General features: G+C 35.0%; 1 protein-coding gene across 7 annotated transcripts in view; it reads left to right on the top strand.

Moving 5' to 3' along the window:
- LRRC28 (leucine rich repeat containing 28) overlaps positions 1 to 23,667 on the top strand; it is a 172,785-nt gene that overhangs the window by 18,036 nt on the left and 131,082 nt on the right. For all 7 annotated transcript variants that reach the window (XM_082387098.1, XM_082387099.1, XM_082387101.1 and 4 more), the window contains 3 exons: positions 1,946 to 1,986; positions 14,657 to 14,694; positions 15,341 to 15,478. In XM_082387098.1, the coding sequence (XP_082243224.1) occupies positions 1,946 to 1,986; positions 14,657 to 14,694; positions 15,341 to 15,478 (217 nt within the window). The remainder of the gene's footprint in view (positions 1 to 1,945; positions 1,987 to 14,656; positions 14,695 to 15,340; positions 15,479 to 23,667) is intronic.

Raw genomic sequence — 23,667 nt, 5'->3', positions numbered from 1 at the left:
ACAGCATTCAGCATTTGAAAACAAAATGTGGTTTTATCAAAAGTGGGAACTCAATAAATGTTTCACTGACTTCATAACAGTATTCATATTCAGTGCTATTTGGTTATTGTAAAAGGGCGAGGATATTATATATGTAAGTAGCTTGGGATACTGTTGCTAAGTATTTAAATACATCAGTATACCTATATTAAATTAATAGTTTTATTTCCTTGATTAAAATAAACTAGTAGATTTCCATTGTGTTCAAGATTTTTAAAAATAGTTTTTCCTCAATATAAAATATAAGCCCTTAGTGATCTGTTCCTTGATACTCTCTGCAAAATCATATACCTTCATACCCTATGGCCCAGAAATACCAAACTAATGGCATTTCTCTTATTGAGTGTTTAGAACCTAAATTGTGTATCATATGATTGGTTACTCAATTATGTAGCAATTTAAATACTACATTTAAAAATTTAATTTTAATTTTTTTAATTTAAAAGACATACATGCTCATTGTTAAAGATTCAGATGATAAAAAAGTAGGTGGCGAATAGCAACACTGGTCCTTTTCCTAATGATAATCGCTGTTTATAAGTTTCTGTCAGAAAAATTATTTGTTACAAATCTAAAACTTTATAATCCCCCAAACTTTTGTTTTTCTGTTGACACAATTGTTTTTATAACAGCTGTTTGAAAATATAAGATTTTGTCATGAGTACTGTTGGGGAGCTACAGCAGAAAAAATTATATTTTTGATTTCCCAAACATACCTCTCTCTCTTTTTGTCTTTTCATATGTTGCTTCATGTGCCTACAAAGCTAACCAGAACTTTCCTCCTCCCCGCTCCATGGCAACCTCTGATAATTTATATTTGTCCTTCAAGCCTCAGGTTAGACATAATTTCTTTTAAAAAGCCATTCCTGATTCTTTGTTACTGATATTTAGCTTAACTCTACAGTATGTTTTAATGTAGAATAAAAAAAAATTACTCCTGACTCAGTGTGCTCCTTTAGTTTTAACAACTCCTGTCTTTGTGTTTATGTGTATCTGTGTGCATGTGCATGTGTGAGAGATGCAGGCTGACTTTCAGTTACTTATAGGAGGCTTTTCCTTCTACCCAGGACCTCCAGCAGAGAGAAGTCTGCTTTCAGTCTACGAGTGGAATTTTTCTAGGATTCTTCTCATGGAATAGCCAGTCCTTCCAGGGCTATGACTCTGTGTAAGAGACCTAGACCCATCTCCCTTCCTCTCCTCCCAATGGCCAGTTTCCTATCCCTGCCACATCACACTCCTACTCCGAACTTAGAACTTGGGCCAGATGTGACACTCCCTTAGACCACCTGAGCTCCAGCTTACTCTTTTTATCCTGAGTTTAGTTAGGTCTTGATGTCGGCCCCCTGGGATTTCAGTTTCTTCCTCCTGAGGAGCAGTTTGGGATTTTGGTTTGGCGGGGGGTAGGTGTTATTTTCTTAGGGCTGCTATAACAAATTACACAGGCTAGGTGACTTAAAATAACAGAAATTGATTGTCTCACAGTTCTGGAGGGCAGAAGTTCAAAATCAAGGTGTTGGCTGGGTTGGTTTCTTCTGGCTCTGAGGAAGAATCTGTTCCTTTCTCCGAGCTTCTGGAGGTTGCCAGCGGTGTTCCTTGACTTTGCAGCTGCATCACTCCAATCTCTGGCTCCGACGTCACATAGTGTTATTCCCTCTGTCTGTGTCTGTTAAAAACATTTTCATTTCTTCCATGATTGTGGAGTATGAGATCTGGTTTCTGTTCAAATGTATAAATTTAAATTGTAGTATGGTCTATGTAAGCATAAACCCAGACCTGCTGATTTATTATTTTCACATTTTCTGAAAATTTACAGCCCTTCAAAAGGTAGTACTTTGTGTTTAAGCTATTTAGAAATGTTTATACATTTTTCAAAAATAAAATTTAATTCTGAGTTTTTAATTTTCAGCCAGAAAACCTTGCTCAGAAGCTTCCAAACCTTGTGGAACTGTGAGTCTGCTTATTCAAATTTTTTTAAAAGACAAGAATGAACATAATTTTAAGTTATTTGAAATAATAGGAAATACAATTTTAATGTATTAATTTATTATTTTTTGGTATCATGATCATGGTGCTCATGTAGGTAGACCTGTGGTTCTGCTAAACCCAACAGTATTTTAAAGTATTTTACCATTTAAATTTGTGTTTTAAATATCTCAGTTCAGGGTAGTGAAGGTGTTGAAAGATACATTTTTTCTGGGTGCAGCATCTTTGTCACAGAATCCTTCTGGGTAGTCCATGTTATTGGGAATATTTATTATTATTATTGTTACTACTACTACATGTGATACTGATATAAACAGTCTGATGGTATAAAAGATTTAAAATATAGAGTAGAAGCCCCCTTCCTTACATCCTACATTTGTTTTAGTTCTGTTGATGATTTACCTCCATAATACTAAATAATGTTTACACCTGTGTTTTTTAGTACATCAACTTCAAGTATCTATTCACTAAGGAAGATAAGAAATTTCAACATCTTGTATTTCCCTTTCTTTCTACCTGTTTAATTCCGTTGAAGGAGGAATTTGCATCACCTTTTCTTGTTCCTTTTATTATTTGGCATGATTTTCAGGAGGTAAAGTAGGGAAAGCTAGCTTTACACCTTCATCTATAAGCCATGAGTCTCTGTCGTTTTCTTTTTTATCCATCCTTTTATTTAAAAAAATTTCAAACCAGCAAAAAAGTTGAAAGCATAGCACAATGAGCATCCATACAATTGATCCTTGAACATCATGGGGGTTAGAGGTGCCACTCCCTCATAGTTGAAAATCCAAGTATAACTTTATAGTCGGCCCTCCATATCCACAGTTCCACATCTGTGGACTCACCCAACCTCAGATGGTGTAGTACTGTAGTAGGTACTTGTTGAAAAAAAAATCAGAGTATAAATGGACTTGTGTAGTTCAGACCCGTGTTGTTCAAGGATCACCTAAGACTGTTGTTCAGTCTTCACCTAAATTTAACCAGTTAACATTTTGCCACATTTCCTTTCTCCCTTTGCCTTTCCTACCCTCTCTTTACTCTTGCTCTCTCCCTCCACCTTCCTTTTCTCCCTCTCTCACACACATTATGATACTTTACCCCTAAATACATTAGTATGTATCTCCTAAGAATAAAGACATTTTTGCACATAATTGTATTGTTTTTAGGCCTAAGAAAAGTAATATTAATTCAATAATATCATCCAATATATAGTTCGTATTTAAATTATCCCAATTTTCCCCCCAAAATATCTTTTTGAAGTAGATGTCTGGATTTGTCTGATTGTTTCCTCTGGATTAGGTTCAGTTTAAACATCTTTGGTGATGTTCTACCCCATTTGCTTTATCAAGTTTTTGCTTTCATTCTCTTTATACATATTATATGTGTATTTATTTTTTTTCTGAAGCTTTTGAAAAGTTACATACATCGTGGTTCTTTACCCTTAAATACTTCAGTGTGTATTTCCAAGAACAAGGATGACTTAACATTTTTTTAGGTCTACTTTTTTGTCCTTAATAGGTGCTTTATATTTTTCTTCATATAGATTTTGAACATTTCTAATAGTTTGTTCCTAAATATTTAATTTTTTTGCTGTGTAAATGATTTTTCTTATCTGTTATATCTTCTAACAGGCTATTTTTTGTATATAGGAGCACTATGGGTTTTTGCATGTTAACTTTATATCTTGCTCCTTCCTGAAATCTTTTATTGTTTGAGTTAGTTTTATCATTGATTCTCCAGAGTTTTCCAGGTATACTCTCATGTCTGAAAATACAGACAGTGTTATTTCTTCTTTTCCAAATCTTTAATTATTTTCTCTATTCTGATTGCATTGGCTAGTCCCTCTCCAGAGCAGTGTGAAATGGTACTTGAGGTAGTGGGCATCCTTGTCATCTTTCTGACCTTAGTGGGAATACCTCCAGGTTTTCCCCACTAAGAAAGATGCTGGCTTTACAGTTAACACAATTCTTTTGTGTTCAGTAAATATCCATCTGTGTTAGTAATCTATTGCTGCTTAACAGATTAACCAAAATGTAGTTGCTTAAAATGTAGGGGTGCTTAAAAGAATAAACACTTATTCTCTGATATTTTCCGAAGGTCCAGAATCTGGGCTTGGCTTAGCTGGGTGCCTTTGCTTCAGTGTCTCTTTCAAGTCTCTAATCAAGATTGTTGCCCAGGGCTGCTGACTTACCTGAAAGCTCAACTGAAGAAAGATCCTCTTCTGTGTTCACTCATGTGGTTGTTGGCAGGATTCAACCAATTTCTTGCAGTTCGTTGGACTGAGGGCCTCAGTTCCTAGCTGGCTGTTGGCCAGAGAACTCCTTTAGTTCCTTGCTGCTTAGCCTCTGTTATGTCGCTCACAACATGGCAGCTGATTTCCATCAGAGTGAGCAAGCAGAAGAGCAAGAGAGGGTATGCAAGACAGGAGCCATAGTCTCTTTCTGACCTAATCGTGGAAGTGGCATCCTGTCACTGTTATTATATCTGTCCTTTAGAAGGAAGCCACTAGATCTAATGAACACTCAAGGGGAGGCTATTACACAAGGTCCTGAATGCCAGGTAGCAGAGATCATTGGGGACCATTCTAGGCGCTACTTACCACACTATTAATTCCTATTTTCTCAAGATTTTTTTGTTAGTAATGGGTGTGAAATTTTTTCAAAGGTTTTTTCAGACCTTAAGGCTAAAGGAAAAATTCTTGGGGGCTTCAGGCAAAAAGGTGAAACAAAGATGAAGGTGAAGAAGATTGCACCATAAGACTCCACACTGAATTATCTATACAATGGCTGTTGAATTCTAACTTGATGGTTTTTATTTCTTTGAGCCCTTTAAAAGTATTTGACTGTCTCCTGAGGTTGCTGTCTTTTCTTGAGGTTGCTATCCATTGTTGTTGTTGACATTTTTCTGGGTTTTCATATATTGAGTAATTTTAGATTATATTCTGACAAATGAGGACGTATGTTTTGGAGACTGGAATCTGTTATATTTCATCAAAGAGTGTTGATGATTTTATTGGGCTGGCCGGAAAGTTCGTTTGGGTTTTTCCATAATATCGTATGGAAAAACCCGAACGAACTTTCCGGCCAGCCCAATATTTCAGTGATTAATTTACCTGGTTTGACTCAAGCAGTAAACAGCCTCTTGGAAGGCAGCTGAAATCTCAGTCTGGTTCTTTTATCTTTAGTTGTAGTTTCTTCCACACGTAAATGGTTTTGCAGTCAGCCACTGATTTAGGCAAAGTTTATACATAGGATTTGGGGTTTCCCCTCCCTGGCTTTTTTTTTTTTTCTAGTATTCTCCCTTTATTTGTCAGGGGCCATGGTTGCCCTGAACTCTGTCCTCCTTTAGGCTAGCAAGACTGCAGTTTTCTGTTGGAATTTTAGCCATTTTTTTGTGGTAACTGTATCCTTCCTTAGACTAAATGCTTTTTTTTTTTTTTTTAAATGAAACCCAGACTCACCCAGTGCCACTCTTTCTTATAAGTTTTGACTCTCCTTCAGAATTGGTTTTTTTGTTTACTCTTGCAGTGCCTTAGGTCCATTTTGTCTGTGTGTGTTGTTCAGTGTTTTAGTTGCCAGAGGATTGGTCCAATAGGAGTTTATTCTGCTGTACTGGAATTAGAACTTGCATTCTTTTATTTTAATCTGTTTCTGCCTTTATAACTCAAGTGGGTTTCTTGAAGTCAACATTAGTTGGTTCTTTGATTTTGATCAGTCTAACAATCTGGCTCATTTAACTGGAGTGTTTAGACTGTTTATGTTTAATATGATTACTGATATGATTGAATTTAAGTTCACCAACTTAACAATTTGTCTTCTATTTGTCCCAGTTGTTCTTTGTTATTTTTTCCCTCTTTACTTTTCTTCTTTTAAATTATTTTTGTGTTATTTAGGATTAAATTTTACTACCATTATTGATTTATTAACTCCATTTCAATGTTGAAAGGTTTATATTATGTTTCTTTAACTTATTATAATCTACCTTCACATAATATACTACTTCACATTTAATATAAGAACCTCAGATCAATACTTTCAGTTCATCGCTCCTATCCTTTGTGCTACTGTCCTGTGTTTTACATGTGTGTGAGTGTTGTGAGAGAGATCTATGTATGTATAAACCATGTATATATCAGTCAGGGTCCAGTTAGGAGATAGAAACCATACCCCTAATTTAAGCAGGGAAAATTAATATAAAGAATTGTTAACTAGTAAAATGTTACTAACTACTAAAAGAGGTAAAAGAGGACTCCATGGTATTCATAATTAATTAGTAAGTACAAAAAAGTAGATCTGGACCAAGAGAAAGTAGACAATGAAGGAACTAAAGACTTAGGAGAGCCCCAAACCTAGGCTGAGATTAGACTTCTTCAAAGAAGATGTGGCTGCCACAAAACATACAGTGCTCTGGTGGTGAAGAACCTTGCCATCTGGTTAGGCCAGAGCAGATCTGTAATATCAGCTCACTGTTGCAGGACGGTATTGGTAATGTAGAGCTGATCTATTAGAAGCAGTCTGACTGGTGGGGAGGAGGCAATTGCCTGAGAGTGTGGCAGAGCTAATGCAGAGGTGGCCACAGGGTGGGAAGACAGTTGCTTGAGGCCAACTGAAGTTCTTTATAGAAGTGCATGGTTGGATGGGGAGAGTGTGGCCTGAGGATAATAGCCTGAGATGCCACAAAAGTGACTTCATGGTCACTTTGAGAATGTGGTTTAAGGTTGTCCAAGAGGGCTACTGGGCCTTGGCTCTGTGCTGAATACAAAATTGAAAGGGGACTGGACACAGAAGGGAAATGCCTTCCTGCTACTCTCATCTTGCAGAGTCACTCCAGTACCCTCTTTTGATAACATTAGGCCTAACATTAGATCAGTTGGCAAAGGAGAAATTTTGACAGGGTCCAGCTCCAATATGGCATAGCAGGTAGATTTGGAGCTGAGAGACAAAATTGATAACTGGCAAAATACACTATTATAATTTTGAATTTAAATTGTTAATTAAAGAAATTTAAAAATGAGAAAAAAATGTCTTTTATATTAATTCCTATATTCTCTCAGATTTGGTTTGCCTGAAAAAAGTCTTTATTTCTCCTTTTTAAAAAATTAAACTTTTTACTTTGAGATAATGGTAGTCACACGTAATCATAAGAAATAATACGTAAACATCCTTGTGTACTCTTTTAGGTTCTGCCAGTGTTCATGTCTTGTATAACTACAGTATAAGATCACCACCAGGAAATTGACATTGCTACAATCCACTGATACTATTCAGTTTTCATCATTTTTCTACCCTTTTATAATCACATTCCCCCTGTCCCCCAAACCCTGGCAACTACTACTCTGTTCTCCATCTCTATGATTTTGTCATTTTAATTTGTTATGTTATATAAATCATATAGTATATAACCTTTCAGGACTGACTTTTTTTTCATTCAGCATAATTTCCTTGAGATCTATTTAAGTTGTTGCATGTACCAATAGTTCCTTTATGTTGTTGGGTTATATTTCACAGTATGGATGTAATGGAGTTTGTTCATCCACTCACTTATTGAAGGACATATTGGTTGTTTCCAGTTTTTAGCTATTACGAATTTTTAGCTGCTATGAACATTCATATACATGGTTTTTTGTGTGTGAATAAGTTTTCATTTCTTTGAGATAAATGCTTAAGAATGTAATTGCTGAGTCACATGGAAATTGCATGTTTCATTTTTTAAATTGAGATATAACTTACATACCATAAAATTTTAATCATACACTTTTAAAGTGTATGGTTCAGTGGTTTTGGTATATAAACAAGGTTGAGCAGCCATTATCACTGTCTAATCCAGAACATTTTCATCACCCCAAAAGAAACCCATCAATAGTCATTCCCCTCCCCCATTTCCTTGTAACTCCCTAATAGGTGTGAACTGGTATCTTTTAGTTTTCATTTGTATTTTTCTAATGACTAATGATGTCTTTTCCTGTGCTTATTGACCATTTGTATATTTTCTTTGGGGAAATCTATTCAAATCTGTTGTCTGTTTAAAAATTATTATCTAAGAGTGTTTTATGTATTTGGAATACTAGACCCTTACCATATATATCAGCAGTCCCCAACCTTTTTGGCACCAAGGACTGGTTTTGGGGAAGACAATTTTTCCACGGACGGGGTGGGGGCAGGTGGTTCAGGTGGTAATGCAAGCGATGGGGAGCAGTGGGGAGCGGCAGATGAAGCTTCTCTTGCTCGCCTGCCGCTTACCTCCTGCTGTGCGGCCTGGTTCCTAATAGGGCACGGACTAGTACCGGTCTGTGGCCCGGGGATTGGGGACCCCTGATATATATGATTTGCAAATATTTTCTCCTATTCTGTGGTTTATCTTTCACTTTCTTGATAAATTTTTATTTGGTTGCTTGTGTTTTGTTATCATGTCTGAGAAACTTTCTAATACAATGTCATGAAGATTTACCCCTCTTTTCTTATTTGAGTTGTATAATTTTAGCTCTTACATTTAGGTCTTTGATCCATTGTGAGTTAATTTTTGCATATGATGTGATGTAGAAGTCTGTGTTCTGTTTTTGCATGGGCTATCCAGTTATCTCACCACCATTTATTGAGAAGCCTACTCTTTCCCCATTGAATTGTCTTGGCATGTTTGTTAAAAATCAGTTGACCATAGACACATGGGCATGTTTCTGGATTTTCACTTCTGTTCCATTGATCTGTATGTCTTATCTTTTTTCCAGTACCATGCAGACTTGATTACTCTAGCTTTGTAGTAAGTTTTGAAATTGAGAAGTATGGATCCTCCAACATTATCCTTATTTTTCAAAATTGTTTTAGCTATTCTAAATCCCATGCATTTCCATGTGAATTTTAAGATCTACTTGTCAATTCATGCAAAAAAAAAAAAAGCCAAATGTGATTGTTGATAACGACTACACTGAATCTTTAGATCAGTTCGTGGATTATTGCCATCTTAACAGTATTATGTCTTCTAATCCTTGAATGTGGGATATCTTTCTGTTTATTTAGGTATTCAGTTTCCTTCAACAGTTTTAAAATTTGAACATTGAGCACTTTTCAGTGTAAAAATACTGAATTTCTTCTGTTAGATTTATTCTTTCTGATGCTATTTTACATAGAACTATATTCTTAATTTCACTTTAGAATTGTTCAGTGCCTAGTATATAAAAATACAATTGATTTTTATATATTGATTATATCCTCCAACCTTGCCAAACTCATTTATTAGCTATTTTTTGTTGTTGAATTCCTTGGGATTTTCTATATATAAGATCAAGTCATCTACCAGTAAAGAGCTGTATTTCTTCTTTTCTGATCTGTATGCCTTTTATTTCTTTTTCTTGCTTAGTTGCCCTGGCTAGAACATAGAATGTTGAATAGAAGTGATGAGACGAGACATCTTTGTGTTGTTCTTGTGCTCAGTTACCTTAGTGGTCAGCTAATGATTAAGCAGAGATTTCCTTACCTACCTGAATCCGCTAAGTCTCCCAGTCCTTGCTGAGGGTCTCTGTATATGTATTGTGGCATGCTTTCCCCTCTCACCTAGGCAATTGACAACTTTGCCTTAGACTTCACTTCTTATGTAGAGCTTCAAGTCCAGCAGAGGTGAGAGCTTAGGGTCTTCTCAGGTCTTTCCTGAGCATATGTGCAGCTCTGGGCATGCATGTGACCTTCTAGATTTCTAGAAATATGCCAGAGTTTTTCAGAGTTCCTCCGGAAGTCTCCTTCCCCAACTTTTTCATTTACGGTTTTTGGTTGTCTATTGTTTGCTCCAGCTGTTATCTAGTGCCTCAGGCACCAGCGAAGTTAAACAATTGCCTGTAATTTATCTCAACTGGGGAAAGGGTTTTTGTACTGGGCAAGCTTCTAGTCAGATCAAGTTAAAAACAGCCTTGCAAATGGGGTCTTTCAGAGATCCATGAGACAGTCAAATGACAGTTCTCTGGAAATGAACTCCAACTTGGTTCTGCCCCTTTAGGTACTAGCCAGGCTACTGCAATTGAAGTGAAAAGCAAAGTGATTTTCCAGGCTTCTGCAGAGGTGGAGAGTAGGGTATAGGACTGGGGCAAGTAAAAATACCCCAAAGTTCACAGCTTAGTCTTCTTACTGAGATTTTTGCCATTTTTCTTACATAAACCCTCCCTGTATTACTGCAAGTCTTTGGTTAATTTCCAGAATTCTGTACGTGTAGCTTCTGATAATTTTTGCCAATATTATTGTTGATTTTACAAAAAAAGAATTTTTGGAGGCCCTTACTCTGCCACTTTTGATCTGAATTTGGAGTTTCATTAAAAACTACCATATAATTTCCCAGGTTGGCTGTACCATTTTACATTCTCCCTTGGCAATGTGTGATTATTCCAGTTTCTCCACATCTCACCGGCATTATTTTGTGGTCATTATTTTTAATTTTTGTCATTCAGATAGATGTGTGGTTTTGTCTAATTATGGTTTTAATTTGTATTTCTCTAATGGCTAATAACATTAATTTAACATCTTTTCAAGTACTTGTGATCTTTATCTTTTCTTCAGTGAAATGTCTGTTCATGTCTATTGCTCATTTTCTATTTGGATATTTTTCTTTAGTTGTAAGAGCTTTAAGAGTTCTTTACATATTCTAGAAAACAGTCCTTGGTTGTATAGGTTGTTTACAAATATTTTCTCCCACTGTATAACTTCTATTTTCATGTTCTTTTGTAGAGCAGAAATTTTACATTTTGATGAGGTCTACTTTATCAATTTTTGCTTTTATGTATCATGTTTTTAAGAAATTTAAGAACTTTGTCTAGTCCTAGGCCCTGAAGATTTTTCTCCTGCTTTTTTTCTCTAAAAGTTGTATAGTTTTTTGCTTTACATTCATCTTCATAGTTCTGAAATGTGTATATTTTGCCTTCTGGAATTAGAGTTCTTGGTTGCCAGTTACTTTTTTTCTTTCCTTTCAACATTTTCATGGTGTTCATTGTCTTCTGGCTTGCATACTTTCTGAAGAGACATCTGCTGACATTCCTATATTTCTTCCTCAGTATGTAATGTGTCTTTTTTCCTTGGGCTACTTTGAAGAATTTCTGATTCTTCTATTGGTTTTCAGGGATTTGATTTTGATGTACCTTGTTGTGGTTTTCTTTTTCTTTATCCTTGACATTCATTGAGCTTCTTGGGTTTGTGTCTTTATAGTTTGCATCAAATTTGGATTTTTTAAACATATTTCTTTAGATATTTATTTCTATACCCCTATCTCTGGTCCCTGCTTCTGGGACTCTTACATGTTTGTTAGTTTAATATGGTCCCATAATCACTGACACACTGTTCAGTTCTGTTCTTTTTTTTTTTTTTTTTTTAAATGTACTTCAGTTAGGACAAATTATATTTCTCTGTCTTCAGGGTTGGTAGTATTTTCTTCTTCAGTATCTAATAAGCTGTTAATCCAACCTAGTGACATTTTCACTTAGTTTGTTGTATATTTGATCTCTAGAAGCTCTATTTGGGTCTTCTTTATATGTTAACATTTCTCTCACAATGTTTATATTTTTCTTTGAATACCCGAATATAGTTATTATAGTTGTTTTGTTTTAAAGTTCTTATTTGCTAATTCCATCATTTGTGTCATACTGGTTCGGTTTGTATTAACTGTTTTTTATCCTGGTTATTGGTCACATTTTCCTAATTCTTAGCACTTTTTGATTAGATGCTGGGCCTTATGAATACTTTATTGTGTCTACACTTTGTTGTCTTCCTTTTTGTGGTGCTTTGTTCTGGCCTGCAGTTATTTGCAATTTAGTTTGATCCTTTCATGGCCTGTCTTTATGCTTGTTAGGACAGGTCTAGAGTACTTCTACTAAAGGGATAGTTTAGCCCTATTACCCACACAGGACCTTTCTAGAATCTCATTTAAATGCACCAAGTGATCAACAAGGATTTGGTACACTTACTGCTCAGAGCTTGAATGCTTTCTAGCCCTGTATGAGCTCTGTGGACTGTTCAGCTGATAGGTTTTCAGTTACTTTTTGACTGGAGTGCATTTTAGAATTCAGCTAAGAGTCAAAGGGTCCCTTGAAGTTTTTTTTTCAGTAGTGCCCTCTCCTCCAGAACTGTACCCACAACTTCCAGCTGCCTCAGGTTCCCTGAACTCTGATATGTTTCTTCATAACTCAGTGAGACTTCCATTCTTTGTTTGGGATCCCATTTTTGTACCACAGTACACAATTTGCCTCCAGGCATAAATCTGTGGACATTGTGTGGCTCACCTCACTTGTTTCTTCTCTGTCAGGGAACATAGTACTAGTTGCTTCTTGTCAGTATTTGAAAATAATTGTTTCATATATTCCATCTGGTTTTCTTGTTGCTTATAGCAATTAGGTAAATCTGGTCCTTATTATTTCATCATGGCTGGAAGTATAAGTCCTGTTCCTTTAATAAAAAAATTTTTTTTAAATTTTGGAGCAATTTTTATTTACAGAAAAGTTGTAAAGATAGTAAGTACAGAGTTCCAGTATGCCCAGGTTTCTCCTTACAATTTACGTCTCCTTACATCTTACAATTTCATTGAACATTTGTCAAGACTAAGAAACTGACATTGCCATATTACTATTAAGTAAATATCTATATTTAATTTTATTAAAAAACTACCAAACCATTTTCTACAGTGGCTGTACAGTCATGCATTCCCACCAGCAGTGAATGAGTGTTCCTGCATTATTTGAGTAGAAGAATAACATGATGAAAACCAGTTACGTCAAAACACCAACATTTTAACTACTTCGAAATTACAAAAATTAAGTAGAGAGAAGTGACTTAAAATTGCTAAGCCTTTGATTACAAATGACTTATAACAATAATAATTATAACAGTGGCATTCATGGAACTCCGTTCTAAGGGCTTTACATTTATTAATTCATTTAATCCTCACAGCATCCCTATGTTGTTGGTGCTATTATCCTCCACTTCTGTAGATTAAGAAAGTGAAAAAGACAGTAATTTTCCCCTGGTACATAGCTATTAAGGTACAGGCAGTCTGGCTCCAGAACCTACTCTGATCTACTCTACCAGTGATGATTTTTCATCGGCTGCACATCAGAACAACTTGAGTTGAGATGCCCTTGGACATCTATATTTTGAAGACCACTGGTGATTCTAATGTGTAGTCAGGATTGAGAACATTCTAAACTAACATTTACTGCTTTTCATTATAATGTAGATAAATTTAATATGTTAAAATATACTTTCTGATTTTAATGATAATAGTACTTTAGTTCATATTTTGACTTGGACATTTTAAGGTCCTTTTTTGTAGGTAGAATTGGAGTTGAGGCAAAAATTTTGTGGATTACTGAAAAATCAGTTATGTCTTTATTTTGGTGTCTAGGCACTCTGCCTTTTGTGTAATACATGCAAATGTGTGTGTACACTTACTTATATACAGTCTTTCAGCATAAAGAATTTTTAGAGTAATCTGTTAAAGTAGTTAGATATTTCTTCCTAAAAGTAATGTTTAAAGAATATTGATTTTAAAATATGGAAACATTTAAAAAAAAGTAAAATATGGAATCATTCTGTATATACAAAACAAGGAATAAAATGAATCATAGAATGGTGTAATTGTTTAAATTGTGTTAGGCCCAGCAAGTTAATACCTACACAAAATTGATTTAATCCAGCATATAAAAATCTTCTTAAATTTATTAATTTTGTATCTTTCTTATTCTGTGTCATTGACATTTTAACATTTGATACTAGGCTAAAATATATAGAAGAAAAATTTTAAATTCTATTTAAAATATACTATATGAAGAGTGATTATGAGGTATAATAAATAAGACAACAGGTTTGAAAATAGTTTATCAAAATCTAGTTCTCTGGTCTCAAAATCAATGATCTAAATTTATTTTTAAAATTATTATTATGTGATTTTCATTGGTCACTGTTGTTTTGCTCTGAATAGTTGGCTGCCGACCATTGCATGAAGTCTCCACCAGAGAGTGCTAAAGATATTTCAGTGGGGAATGTTATTTACTTAGACTTGCCTGGACTTGTCAGCCGGGTAGACTTTTTTTTTTTTCTAAGAAAAGAATTTGATTTCTTATTTACAAAATTCCTCTTGCTGTGAAATATATTCTGTACCTTGACAGTTGAATATTTCTACAGATATCGTAAATGATGAGTATTTAATTGCTTCATTTTTGGTTCTCCATACTGGCTTGAAATATCTTTGATTATTTTGTGAAGTTATCCTTTAAAAACTAAAAGTTGCATTTTCTTTTACACAATAGATGTTGACTTTTCTTTACACAATAGATGTTTTTTTGAAAACCTGAATAATTTAAAATGAACTAGAGAAACTAGTAATTTGTTTTATGAGGTTGAAAAAAATACTGTGTATGTTTTAATTTTAAGATAGCAACTAAATTAGCAAATAGTTTTAATATTTGCAATTCTAGCATACAATATTATTCTCAAAGTATTATTAATTATCTGTGATGACCATATATTTTGTGTTACACATTTAGAGTAGGGTATGAAAGAAAATCTGGTCCCTTTATATTTGATAAATCTCTAAGTGAGCATTTTACAGAGTGATTATCTAACAGAAGTACTGAATGATAACAGCTGTTTTTTCCCTTCTTTTCCTCTAGGTATCTTCACTCAAATAACATAGTTGTGGTTCCGGAAGGTAAGTGCACTTCCAGTTTTTAGTTAGGAGGTGCTATAGTTTAAATAGTAGAACAGATAGTATAGTGCTGTTATAGTTTATAATAGAACAGATTGTCTCTTTAAACCAATTTTGGTTGGAAAATTAGGGAATTTTAATTATAGAGCATCTTTATTAGTTTCAAAGCTTTTTTTCCTCTAATTAGTAATCCAGTTAACTGTTACGATTTAATTAAATTTAAGAAGTCTAAAATGGTTATAATGGTTAGGTAAAAATTTATTATCAGATAAACTGTCATTGGGTAAATAATAAAATGATAACTTTTAAGTTTAATAAATCCAGTTAAGCATTTTGGTTAGATAAAAAAGACTTTATATATCATTTCATGAATTATTTATTCAAGTAATTTTTACATTGTTTTAACATTTTTATTCGTGCTCTTTTTAAGGTAGAAGTGTTATCACTTCATAAAATTTAGTTTGATACTATACTCCAATAAAAATTTTAAAAAATTTTAGTTTGATATATGTTTTTACTATTATGTCAGCCGTGGAGACAGGGATATTAAGTATTAAAATATTTAAACTTGGAGTACTTGTATTAAAGTTTGGTCTTAAAACACTTGGGTCAAATTAATCTTGCTTTTACCCTTCTTTTCTCTTCGAAGCCATTGGGTCCCTTGTAAAACTACAGTGTTTGGATCTTAGTGACAATGCCTTAGAAATTGTTTGCCCAGAAATTGGTCGTCTGAGAGCTTTACGTCATCTTCGATTAGCTAATAACCAACTGCAATTCCTACCTCCAGGTAATCATAGTCTGTAGCACACGAGCTTCTTGTATATTACAAGTCTATTTTTATTAATATTTCTTACTTTGTGTCTAGGCAGTGGGCTTTGGATATATTTGTAAGTATTTGATTGTCTACTTGTTTGAGGATGACACTAAGGAATGTGGATGAAATATGACTCAGAGTCTTTTCCTTGATGCAAACATGAGAAGGTGGCATTTATGTTTTTCAGCTACAATTACTACAGTTGTGCATTGGAATCAATGCTTCTTCAAATCACTGTCCTGGTGAAATATTTGTACCAAAAGCTACTTCAGTTCTGAATTTCACATAGGAGAATTTATATGAACTTTGCATTTTAGTGTCCAAAAAGCAGATACATACAGTGTTTTCTCTCATTCTCTAGTGAGGTAAATGATGTACATTAACTTGGAGTTAATGTGAAATCATACTAGAATTTAGTAGCAGAATTTAAGTTTGAGTCCTAGAATTAATTGTCAGTTCTGCCTTCTGTTCATCCTATTAGGTTATGATGTACCTATTGATAGTACCAAAATCCTGCATTCTCCTGAGCTACCATTAAACCCTTTGACTTTCTTACAAGGGGTATTCAGAGACCTTCCTTTGTGAACCCACACATTTGCAGATTCCTCTGTCCTGTGTCATGTCGCATATTTTTTTAAAAAGTGAAGTATGATTTAAAAAAAAACTTGTGCTTCAGGTATTACATAAGAGTTACTCTGCATTCAAAAATGAGCAAAAAAAATACAGATGTCATTCACATTGGCTGGGATTATTTCTACCCAGTAACTCAGGAATACCGACTAGTCTTTTAGTGTATCCGAGTGAAATGTGTGACTCAACCAAAATTACAAATTACTACCTGTCATAGAACTTCAGGGACATGTGAAACTGTTAAAAACTATTCATGTTAAATCCATGAATGAATTTATAATTTAAAAAATACTTTCTCCAAAGTTTTTCAAGTACAGAAATTTCTAAATGAAACACAGTAGCTGATTAATTTTTAGACTTTATGTGCTGACTTTCATATATAGGTTCAATATTGTATACAAAAATGATAATTAGTATAGCAGTTGACTCTGCTTAAAAAAATATTTTTTAACCACATATAATGAGAGTCTTCCTTTTTCCAACTCTACTTAATACAAAAATTTTCAGTATGGTGTGGGAATATGATCTTTAAATTTTATTGTATGTAATCAGACTCAGTGGTGTTTCATCATTCTAGCTTTCATCAAGTTTATGTATTCACATACTTAGGAAATTAGATTCTCTTTCAGAGACTGTCTAGAAAATATATCAGCAAAGATAATACTTTAGATTTTCAGGGTATTTTCATATATGAAACTTACACAAGATACATTATAGAGTCAAAACACATGGATATAATACTGAATATTTTAGATTTTCATAGTATTTTCATATATGAAGTTTATACAAGTTATGTTGTAGAATCAAAATGCATAGGTATAGTACTGTATTCATAAGCCCCTTTTTCTATACATTTAAAGAACGTCTGAGTAACACAACTCTCTGTTAAAACATTGTTCTTTGTTTTCTATTTTTCTGTCTTTTCCTGTAATGTAAGAACATTTTGTGGTAAAATGTGGCCATTTCCTTCCATTATATACTCTCAGAGGTTAAGGATATACTACTAATGTCATTGACTGCTTCCTAGTAACCAGTGGAGGGTATAGGTTTCCTGACTACTTTAATATGATTTTAAATTTATATCTCACCTGTTTCATAATAGATTTGAGGCATTTACTTCTGATTTTATTTCCCTAGCTTATTTCTGTTGTTTATGTTTGGTTTTGCTTGTTTTGAGAAAATTGCATACAGTAATAACTGTGTATTTTGAGTAGAAACTTTTGATTAAACTATGTATAGACTTTTTTTCTAGGCCATCATAAGTAGCAATGCACTAGATCTTACTAATTTTTTGAATCACTTTATGTATCTCTTTATGAGGTAATTTCAAGTGTTATGATTTGAATGGGAGAGGGGCTAGGTACACATCCCCCAGGTGTTTGACCGTCTTTGGGGACATACTATGGAAAAGTTATTTTAACTGCAGTAAAAAATGTGAGGGACCTCCATATAGTGTCCATTTGATGACGGTAGACTCCAATTGATATCTGATTGTTAGCCTCTTCTACCTAGTCCATGTTATTAGTATAGACTTCTTACGTGTTATATTCCTGTGAAAGACTTAATATTTTATTATGTGTATTTTTTTGTGGTTGAAAAACCGTTGAATGTAATTTCACATTCAGTATTTAAAATTTGAAAATTTAAGAGCAGTATTTAAAAAATTTTAAGCATTTAAAATATCTAAATGGATAATAGAGAGTTTTAAAATTAGGATCTGAGAATGGATTACAGGGGCTTCATGAATGCCCTCAAATTGTATGGACAGTTTGGTGTTTGTGAGTGTGTACATATTGCTGTGAAGAAGGTCCAATGTTTTTATCAGTTTCTCAAACAGATCCATGACTCATATAGTTGATTCTCTTGGGTTGTTTGCCAATACCCATTCTTTGGGAATGTCCCTTTCCCCCATTCTATTGGATTGCAGAGTACTGCCATTTTTCTACCTTGTGACATTGCTTTCTCTCCACAGTTGATTGGTCCTGGTGTAGGTACCTGACCCAAGCAGGACCATTTCTCTCCCTGGGCATTTTGAAAGAGGTGGTGTGGGAGAAGGAAAGAGAACAAGAGAGAACAGCGGAGGCTGAGAAAGAAAATCAGGCTCTCTTTCTCTCTGGGCTTCTATACAATACTGTGTAATCTTGTGAGGTCTGGTAGTAGCCATGTGGACTGGGAAACAAGGAGAGAAAGATGAAGTAGATAACTAGAAAGAAGATGGAGGCAGAGACTTCCTAAGTTTTCTTTAATTTCCCAATCACTGATTCTGTTCCTAAGGCCCATAGACTTTGCGCTTAAGCTAACTCTAGCTGGCTTCTGTGGATTGTTAACAAAAGAGCTCCATGTAACATAGCTGCCCCAAAGACGTAAAACAGCCTGTCTGGGGTATAGGATTAATTGTATATTGAACTCTCCTATTTACTTAACTGTTATGCTTTGAAATTGCAAAAGCTCTTATTAATAGTAGGAAGTCCAGGGTTAGCAACAGCATGATCAGTAGTATGTCTGTGAAGTGGTTCATTCTGTCATCTGTTTTTTCCTTTTTGTAGTATGCTTTGTACCCTTTCTATTTTTATTTATTTATTTATTTATTTATTTATTTATTTATTTACCTGAACTCAAGTAATTTTGGAGGAGGTACAGAGATCATTGGCGTGGGGTGATGATGGGTATAGAAATGTGAAGACAGGCTATAAAGAGTATGTTGGTAAGTCGGTATAGGGAAAGTGTACTGCCCTCTTTGGCCCCGTAGCTGGGCCTGAGAAACTGACATAAGACAGATTAACAGGAGAAAAGTATACAGATTTTATTTAGTAATTTTTACATGTACACAGGAGCCTTCATAAGAAAAATGAAGACCCAAAGAAGTGTAGTTAGAACCAAACACATATATACTAGGTTGGACAATGAGTAGTAAATTGTGAAAATGTGACAAGACAAAGGAGTTTGAGCAAGGGCAGTTATTTGTAGAAAAGTGACTAGGAAGATAAGGTTTGGTTTAACAAGGTTTGTTTGTCGTTTGGCCTCACCTCCCTGTCTCTGGTCATAAGAATGTCTTCCTTCCTCCTGGTATGGGGGTTACACCTTTTGCATGGGAATTTTATCTCCTGCTTTCAGGAAGAAGAAGGAAGCTTAGAGTGCTCTTCTTGCATCTGCTGTTTTTCAGTGCCTTTAACTTAAAATAATCAGTACACCAGGATGGCATATTTTGGGGTGGCATACTCTGAACTCCTACACCAGCCACCACAGTGGGCAACTAGAGCTTAATTCTGTGTGAAACATATCCCTCAGAATCATCCCACTAAAGTGCTGAAAGAGCTACAGTACTTCAACATCAACTTCCAAAAATTATGGTTGAGAGCTGATTGGGTGGGAGGGTGGGTGTTAATTCTCTGTTACTTCTGGCATGCTGCACATGTACACACATGGACAGAGCAGCAGCCTTCTGCAGTTTCAGAAAAGTCCTCAGCCACAGCGATATGGATACTGGTAGTGGAGCAATGGCCAGAAAACACTGAAGTGGTCCACCTAGGTGATATGTGTGGAGCTCTGACAAGTTCTCACAGACATCATGCACCATGGATGAAGAGAGGTGCTTGGTATATCTGCTTTCAAAATCTTCCAGACTTGGTCCATAGACCCCAACCTGAAAGATAAGACTAATTTAATAGTTTGGGTTTAACTTGGTTCCAAATTACCTCCCCCACAAAAAAATCTTCTGGCTAATGTTATTGAAATCATAGTCTATGGTGTAAGAACTTTGGAACCTGAAGCACTATTTTTATGAGCAGATCCAGTCCCTCCTCCCTTTTTTTCAATAACTTTGTATATTATTTGGCAATGAGTGTTGTGGGTTTATATTTTAAATACCATATGGAAAAGGTTAAATGAATATTTTGGCTTTTTTTACTGTGATATTTAAAAATTTATTTTTAATTTTTGTTCATTTTTCACAAGTAAAAATTGTACATATTTAAAGTATACAGTGTGATGTTTTGACATATGTATATATTGTGAAATGATTACTACAATCGAACTAATTAACATATTTGTCACCTCCCAAAGTTACCTTTTGTGTGAGTGTGTGGTGAGAACACTTGAGATCTACTCTCTTAGCAAACTTCAAATACACAATACACTATTATTCAGTTGCCTTTTAAAAAAACTTTTTATTGTGGTAAATTTTAAGCACAATCAAAAGTAGACAGAATAGAATAGTAAGCCCCCATATACCCAATACCTAACTTTAACAATTATCATGGCTTTCTCCTCTCTTGTATTATTTTTCTTTTAACTTTTGTTCTTCATATTTTTGTCCTCTCTTAAAGTTGTTTATTTTTTAATTGGGGTAAAATTTACATACAGTGAAATGCTCAAGTGTACAATTGTGAGTTTTGATAAATGTGTATACCCATGTAACCAACATCTTATTTGAGATACAGAACATTTCCATTAACCCAGAATGTTCTCTTATGCCACTTCCAGTCAATCTTTTTGCTATAGGCAAACCCTATTCTGATTTCTCTTACCATAGATTAATTTTGTCTGTTGTTGAAAATAATATAAATGGGAACATATAGTATGTTCTCTGTTTGACTTCTTTCACTCAAAATAATGGTTTCGAGATGCATCCATGCTGTTGCATGTGTCTGTAGTTCATCCTGTTTTATTGCAGAGTAGAATTCCATTGTATAAACATACAATTTATAATTTACTTTCCTCTTAATGGACATGTCAGTTTTTTCTAGCTTTGGGCTATTATCAATAAAACTAATATAAACATTCTTTTTTTTTTTTTTTTTTTTTGTGGGGTCGTCGGGAGAGGCCTTTTTTTTTTTGCTTTTTTTTTTTTAATTTTTATTTATTTATTTATTTATTTATGGCTGTGTTGGGTCTTCGTTTCTGTGTGAGGGCTTTCTCCAGTTGCGGCAAGCGGGAGCCACTCTTCATCGCGGTGCGCGGGCCTCTCACTATCGCGGCCTCTCCTGTTGGGGAGCACAGGCTCCAGACGCGCAGGCTCAGTAATTGTGGCTCACGGGCCCAGCTGCTCTGCGGCATGTGGGATCTTCCCAGACCAGGGCTCGAACCCGTGTCCCCTGCATTGGCAGGCAGATTCTCAACCACTGCGCCACCAGGGAAGCCCCAAACATTCTTGTATAAGACTTTTTATGGATATATGTTTTTATTTCTCTTGGGTAAATACCTATTAGTAGAAATGTGATTCATAATATAGGTATATGCTTAACTTTATAAGAAATTGCCCAGCAGTTTTAAAAATAGTTATACCATTTTACACTTCTCACAGAAATATATGAGAGTTCTAGTTACTCTGCATGTTTGCTAGTATTTGGTGTTGTCTGTTTTTGGCTTTGTTTGTTTATTTTAGCTGTAGTAATGGATGTGAAGTTACATTACATTGTTTTAATTTGTGTTTAATTGAATTTGTCTTTCCCTCTTGACTAATGGTATTGAGCACCTTCTAATGTATTCGTGGACTATTCCAAATCTTCTTTTTGAATTGTAGGCGGTATCTCCCTGCTTTACAGACCAGTGGCCGGATTTAGGTTGCTGAAGAATTCTCTTTGCTCTCTAGTTCTGCCCCTTGCTTTCTGTGCCTTGAGAGCTCTTTTAGCCCTGCTGCCCCATCGTTGACCTGTGTATGGCTGCCCTGTACTCTGAAGGTGGGTCTTGCCTCTGCAAAGTTTCTCTTGGCTTTCCTGTTATCTTCCATTCCTCAAGTCTTCCTTAGCTCAAGGCCTAGAGGACTTTGGGGAGATGATCTCAGCTCTCTTCCCTTGCCCCCATTTTTGGTGAAAACTAGTGGAAAAGAGTTAGTGTGAAGGGGGGCCAGGTAGTTCATACAGCCTCTCTCTGTGTCTGGGGCTGCTCTGGATTCTATGCTGGTATGCCAGTCCACACATAGCCCTTCAAAGTTAGACTGGTTTCTTTTTAGTGCTTGTCTGTGGCAGATTCCTTGTCTTCCCATTACAGTCAAGGGTGATAGCAACTGGAAATCTCTTCTGTTTTAAAATGGGCTTATCACTTTTTGGAGTTGATTTTGGTTTCTGGGTGTCCTCAGTCTCTGAAAAATTTTAGAAACTATAATTATGTAGCTTATCCAACTTCTTCTCATGGTTAGGGTGTAAGTGACAACTCTTTTGACTTTTTATTTTCCTATTGGCATTAAGTTCTCCTCCCTCACAGGCTACCACAATTTGGTTTTTGTTCCTCTCTACCTTTCTTTCTCTACCTACTTTCTGTCTTCTTTTGGATTACTTGAGTATGTTTTAGTGTTCCATTTTATTTCCTCTACTGGTTTTTCTTTACAGTTTACAATATGCACCCTTAACTTATTACAGCTTACTTAGGATACTGTACCACTTAATATAAATTTTAAGAACCTTCCAGGGCCTTCCCTAGTCGTCCAATGGTTAAGAATCCACTTTCCAGTGTGGGGGATGCGGGTTTGATCCCTGGTCGGGGAACTAAGATCCCACATGCCGTAGGGCTACGGAGCCTGCATGCCACAACTAGAGAGCCCACGTGCTGCAACTGTAGAGCCCACATGCTCTGGAGCCAGCATGCCACAACTAGAAGTCTTTGTGCTGCAATGAGGAGCCCATGTGCCGCAACTAAGACCTGAAGCAGCCAAAAATAAATGAATAAATAAATAAATATTTAAAAAAAAGAACCTTCCAATAGTATACTTCCATTTACCCTCCTTCGTTTGTGTTATTGTATCATGTATTTTATATCTATATATGTTATGAACCCTACAATATAATGTTTATTTTGCAATGGTCAGTTATCTTTAAAGGAAATCACAATAATTTTTTAAAAAGATATTCTTTGTATTTACCCATATATTTATCATTTCCCGTGCTCTTCATTCTTTCTTGTAGATCTCTTTTTTATTTGGTATCATTTCTCTTCAGCCTAAAGTATTGATACTTTCTTTAATATTTCTTGTAGTGCAGTTCTACTGTCATAGTTCTACTGAACTATGTCAGTTTCTCTTAATGCAAAAATGTCTATTTCACCTTTGACTTTGAAGCATATTTTCTCAGGATATAGGAGTCTGGGTTGACAATTTTTTTTAGCACTTTTAAAGACAGCTTTCCATTGTCTTCTGATCCCATTGTTTCTGATGAGAAGTCAGTTGTAATTTGTATCATTGTTACCCCATATATGTCTTCTTCTATGGCTATATTAAAATTTTTCTCTTTATCTTTGGTGTTAGCAGTTTGTCTATGATGTACCATGATGTAGGATTTTTTATATTTATCCTGCAAGGGCTTTTCTTGATTCCCAAATTGGGAAGTTTCCTGTTACCTGTTATTATTTCTTTATATATTTTTCAGCCCCACATTTTTTTTTTTCTTTCAAGAACTCCAGTTACACACATTAGATCATTTGATAATGTTTCACAGGTCACTGAGGCTTTGTTCTTTTTTTAATCTTTTTTTTTCCTCCTTATCTAGAGGTTGGATGATATCTGTGTATCTGTCTTCTACTCCAGTAACTTCTTTTGTGAT

This window comes from Balaenoptera borealis (genome assembly GCF_965194805.1).
Source record: "Balaenoptera borealis genome assembly, chromosome: 3".
NCBI lineage: Eukaryota > Metazoa > Chordata > Mammalia > Artiodactyla > Balaenopteridae > Balaenoptera > Balaenoptera borealis.
The sequence above is the reverse complement of the archived record's forward strand: the minus strand, read 5'-3'. Positions and strand labels throughout refer to the sequence as shown.